Source organism: Montipora capricornis, chromosome 1 (genome assembly GCF_036669925.1).
Source record: "Montipora capricornis isolate CH-2021 chromosome 1, ASM3666992v2, whole genome shotgun sequence".
Taxonomy (NCBI): Eukaryota; Metazoa; Cnidaria; class Anthozoa; order Scleractinia; family Acroporidae; genus Montipora; species Montipora capricornis.
The window spans coordinates 3,020,766-3,026,108 of NC_090883.1; the positions used below are offsets into that span (position 1 = coordinate 3,020,766).

Genomic DNA, 5,343 nt, shown 5'->3' on the forward strand with positions numbered 1-5,343 from the left:
CCATAAAGCCTTCACCTTCTTGATATACCCACCTCTCATAACAAAACAATCCCACAACACCTTCCTCTCCTCATGCATCCACTTACATGGATTGGATTGCATAACACAGAGCAAAAATCAGCTAAAGTCCGGAAAAAACCGGTTTAACTGAATAAAAACAAGTTAAGGCCTGGCAGCAAAGCATGTTTTTTGCTATTTCCTCTGAGGGAACGTTTCGAAACGTGATGGCAGGTCTGCGAGGGGAAAGCGATTGAAGTGGAACTTTTGGTTCTTTCGCACTCAATAATCACTTTGTCAATCTCTGAAACTCAAGAAGTGTTTCAGACTCACCTTCTTTCCACTTGTTCTTCCCTCTCATCCAAGCCTCTCTAACTTTCCCAATCACACCATCAACCATATCACCTTTCCTTGTCAATCCTTAACAGCCATACAGCCATTGGTCCATCCGTCCCCACCATAATCAAAACTTTCAATAACAACGGCTTGATCCCTGACATAGCTTTTAAAAAAGCTCTTTCCTTGTCAATGGGGTTGAAAGTAGCCGTAGGCTGGTCTACCCCTCCATAAGCTAGCCTCTTCTGAAAGCACTGGCTCATGCTGGAAAAGTCTCAAGAAATGCCTTAACCCTTTAAGCCCCGAGGGGTTCCCCATTGACGAGTAAAATCGTCTGGCGTTAGACAGAGTAAAATCTATAAGTGCCATTTGGCACTATCGGGGCTGAAAGGGTTAAAGCCATAACAGTAACCTTTCCAGATAAGAACGATAACAACAACGGCAACGAACATGTTGGAATTCAATTGGTATGCAAAAAGGTGATAACTGTTCTATTGTATGAACTGACTTCTGATTAGCTTAAACAGCAAAAGTCAACAAAACTTCATAAAGCAGTATTACATTCATCCTTACTTTCCAACCATCTTCCATCTTTCATCTGGTCTCAGTTTAAATGAATTCCACAGAAATCGTATGTGGGGAACATGTAAAATTGTAAACGTTTCTTGGCTTTTGTTTTCAACTCTTGTGATTGGTCAAAATCTTTTAACACAAAAAAACACCCTTTCAAAGTGGGCTGTAAATGAATTTTATTGCGTTAACGGCTTTCCTATAGGTTTATGCATTCTCTGTGTAACAATGATAAGATAACAGTCCTATGTGGGGACAGCCCCGTTGCCGCATCACAAAGGAAATTGCTATCCACCTTACCCGGATCATTACTTAAATCTCCAGGCTGTACGTTCAGTTTTCCTTTTAGGGATATCCGCCAGCTCCAGTAGTGAGGAGTATGCTTACCAGCATACTGATTATTATTATTATTATTATTATTATTATTATTATTATTTTTATTATGATCATCATCATCATCCAACTGTATTGGTTATAATAGAAGTACAAATAATCCACGATATTGTACAGTTGTAGAGAACCAGTTTGACTAGTTTAAGTTACTGACATTTGCCTCGTTCTCCAGCTCTGTCACATGTTCTCTTTTGCTAAACCACTGACAACACAATGCAGTGCGACGATTTAGCAGCCACAATTTTGCGAAATTGTAACTAAATTGTATCTTGTCACAAAATTGCGACTGGATTTTCTGGTTAATTTCAAGCCCTGAATCAGCAAGCAGAATCATCTGGTGTTAGCTGCAGTTGTACAAGTGGTCTAATAATAATTATTGGAAGACTACCATATAACTGAATTAAGGCAATAATATGTTGCTGGCTTTTAATGAGCCGGTGAAATTGGGGTATCAAGAAAAGTTTATTTCGTTATCAAATTTCTCGACTGTGCACTTAAGAACAATCTCACCTCAGTCATTGTGAATGTAGCTTCTCCACTATGTTTGTCTTCTTCAATACTCTTCTTCACAAATTTGACCAAATAAGAAAGCTTTGCTTCCACATTTGGATTAAGTTCCTAAGAAGAAAGAAAAAAACTGAACTTGATTTTGTGTTATGCATGTTCAAGCCTCTGAATCCCATAAACTTGATAATGTCCACCTATCAAGTTTAAAAGTTACAGAAAAGTTACAGTGGCAGGCGTGGTGGCCTATCGGTTAGTGTGCTGGACTCCGAATCGAGCAGTCCAGGTTCAAGCCCTGGCCGGATCATTGTGTTGCGTTCTTGGGCAAGACACTTTACTCTCACAGTGCCTCTCTTCACCCAGGTGTATAAATTTGTTAGGGTTAGGGTACCAGCAAATTTAATGCTGGGGGTAAACCTGTGATAGACAGGCATCCCATCCACGGGGAGTAGAAATACTCCTAGTCGTTTCATGCTACAGTAACCAGAGATAAGCGCCGGCCTGATGGGCCACTAGGCTCATAGCAGACTTTACAAGTTACAGAAAGCAACAATGTGCTTTAAGGCCCCTGATCATTCCACACCCTAACTATAGTTGACATGAATCAATACTCACTGGAGGTTAGCCATGGCTGACATAAAAATGGAGTCACCTAAAATAATACCAAGACTTGGACAAAGATCTGAATACACTTAGCCACAGGGCAGATAAAGGGCTGTATGTGCATGCCCTTCATAATTTGTTTCTTATGTATTCAATTCAACTTCTGAAATCCAAGCCAAAATTCAGGCAATAAACCATGCCTTATCAGGGATCATCAGGGACTTCCTGGTAACAGTAGCTGGTCAGGAGAGGGCAAGGAAGTCACAGATAAAATCAGGACTAGCTAAAGTTTACAGGAAGAGCTTTTGCCAGTGTGGATTCTACCCATGACTTAAGCACCTCATCCCAACTTGGTCTCTGTAGCCCTAAGGTAAAAATTTAAGGTAATAGGAAGAGGAAGAAAATCTATGGACAAAAAGATTGGCTTTTGAATTAACCTGTGCCTTAATTACAGAAGTCAAAGGGACAAAGTGTTTTTGCAAATCATACTGAATGTTTGGTGTCTTTTTTGGATGCATATTTGGTGCATTTTCAATAGACCATATTCGTGTTCTCAGAATTGCACTGGAATTAGCTTGCAATGGAGGCTAATGCGGGGAAATCTTTTCAAATGCAAATACTTTTTAATATGTTCCTCCACATTAGCCTCCATTTCAAGCTACCTTATTACATGAAATTTTCGCAACACGTTAATTTCGCGAGATTTTGAGGTTCCCATATTTCGCGACACCTTAATTTTGCGATTTTGCCAAAATTTTGCATGTTGACTCACTTTAATTTCGCGTTTTTGAGTGAGACACACTCAAGGAGCCAGTAAATGGACAGTTTGAGGATTGTACAAAAGAAGTGCTACCTGGAGTAGAGACCGAAAGCAGTAGCGATGGAGGGGACCAGAACATCACCACAGAATAGCTCAAAATGATTGTTATAAACGTGTGTAACAAAGTCACTGTTTTAGTTATTGACATAATGTGAGTCAATTAATTTTCGCGTCATGTTATTTTCGCGACATTTAATTTTCGCGTCACTTAAATTTCGCGATTTTTTTAAAATCGTGAAATTAACGTGTTGCAAAAATTTTATGTAATATGGTAGTTCCAGTCCAATTTCAATAATTATTAATAATGGTCTATTGACCTATCAGCCATTTGCATGTCGCACAATAAAACTAACATCCATTTTATTCCAACTGGTTCTTTACTATTAAAATGTTGTCAGAGGTTAACAGCAGTGGCTAGCAGAGTTGTCAATCTGTGAAGACATACATTTAGAGACATCATTTTCTTTGAGTCCATCTCTCGGTTATTTAGGTGACTGGTACCCAACCTATGAAATTGTCTGCTTTTGGAAACATTTTCGTACATAACTCATCAATGAGTTGTCCGATGCAATTATACCTGCCTGTTCACATGCGTTAAGCTTTTGTTACATGCCTACAGATGGAAAGCTTTGATCCCAAAGCATTATTACAAGCCAATAAGAATTATTGTTCACTCTTGATTCATGATAAGACTAGAGTTACTTGGGAATAGAAAAAATGCATTTGATTTTCCGCTTGAAATAGCCCAATGAACTAAGCTAAATAATTGTCTACAATAAAAAGGTAAAAGGTCGATGTTTATATGGAGTCAATAGTTTTATTATTAGTAAAATTCATAAACCTTCGAAATTAATCGGAGCATTTCCGGGAATCTTCGGCAATTTCCGGACTTGTCAGGAAAAATTAAGGATACGAAATCTCACTCCTTTGTTTGGCGGCTCAGGCCTTATGTGTCGCGATCGTACTTAAGAAAATGATGGAGGTCTCGAAAACATCCACTCTTTAAAATAGGGGAAGATGAAAATGTTTAAGGAGGTTTTGCTTATCAACGAAAAACGTTTTCCCGTAAGCTTCATCAAAACAGCAATAGGTTTAGGCCCTAGAAAATACCTTTGCTCTTGCTTTAAAGGTGTCCTGTTCAACTTTTTCATACCACAAGGTTGTGAAATCCCATATGCACAACTCATAAGAGCAGTCTGTTTCGAAAAACATGGACTTGATAAGATATTCTTTATCTGAAACACTGAACGGTTTCCATGGTTGAGATTTCAGGTCCGGCTTCCAACGTCTTCTCCAAGAGGTTTCTCTTCGAACAGTAGCCGCCATTTTGTTTTTGCTGCAATGCACCGAATGTATGGGTTCGCGATTATTCCACGGGAAGAAAATAGAGAGAGCCTAGGTTAAGGTTTTTGCACGGCAGTGTGTAAATGTGAACCGTCTCCCACTGAGCACGATGTTATTAGGGAGCCTTAACAAAGACAACGGCGACGGCAACGAGAGCGAACGTCACAAATTTGCATGTTTAGTGAGAAAAAGCAATAGCTGTGCACGCTCTGCAATTGCATCTTTTCATTTTAAATCGTTCATTTCTTTGCCGACGTCGATCAGCAAAACAACGCGAAATGACCAAATTTGAGGTTTTAGGGAGAACGTGAGCTCTTGGGAATAAATTTTCATTTTCTCCCCTAAATTGAGCGCCGTTCATACCAGTTTCGTTCTTAATGATTTGCCACACCTTTGTCAATTTACAATCGTTGCCGTTGCCTCTCCTAAAGCGCTCTCTTGATAAGTCTATTGTGGAAGGCTGTAAGCGTCTGTTGGCCAAGCTAATTAAGCCAAAAGATCCGTTACCTTTTGATGCTTTTACCAAGCTTGTCCAAGCTCTCGATGCAATATGGTCCCGAAGCGGACTTCGGTAGTCTTCGTTCTTGTTTTATCTTTGGTTTGCGCATAAGCGAGCTTTTGCAAGTTAAATGTAAGGATATTCAGTGTTTTCACACGCATAATTGTCTATTTTAGTCCTGAGCAGGAAAAATGACCAGTATAGAAAAGGTCATGTTGCTAATGTTAGTGGAACTGGGAACTCTACGTGCCCAGTGGTTATGACGGAAAGGTTCATC

At 39.5% G+C, this 5,343-nt stretch overlaps 1 protein-coding gene across 1 annotated transcript in view; it reads right to left on the reverse strand.

Annotated features, from left to right (window-relative positions):
• Positions 1 to 4,577, reverse strand: part of LOC138038300 (non-homologous end-joining factor 1-like) — an 18,443-nt gene extending 13,866 nt beyond the window's left edge. Inside the window, exons 1-2 of the mRNA XM_068884128.1 lie at positions 4,334 to 4,577; positions 1,807 to 1,914 (exon numbers count right to left, since the gene is read on the reverse strand). Coding sequence (XP_068740229.1) covers positions 1,807 to 1,914; positions 4,334 to 4,549 — 324 coding nt within the window. The 5' untranslated portion in view covers positions 4,550 to 4,577. The remainder of the gene's footprint in view (positions 1 to 1,806; positions 1,915 to 4,333) is intronic.
• Between the last annotated feature and the right edge of the window lie 766 nt (positions 4,578 to 5,343).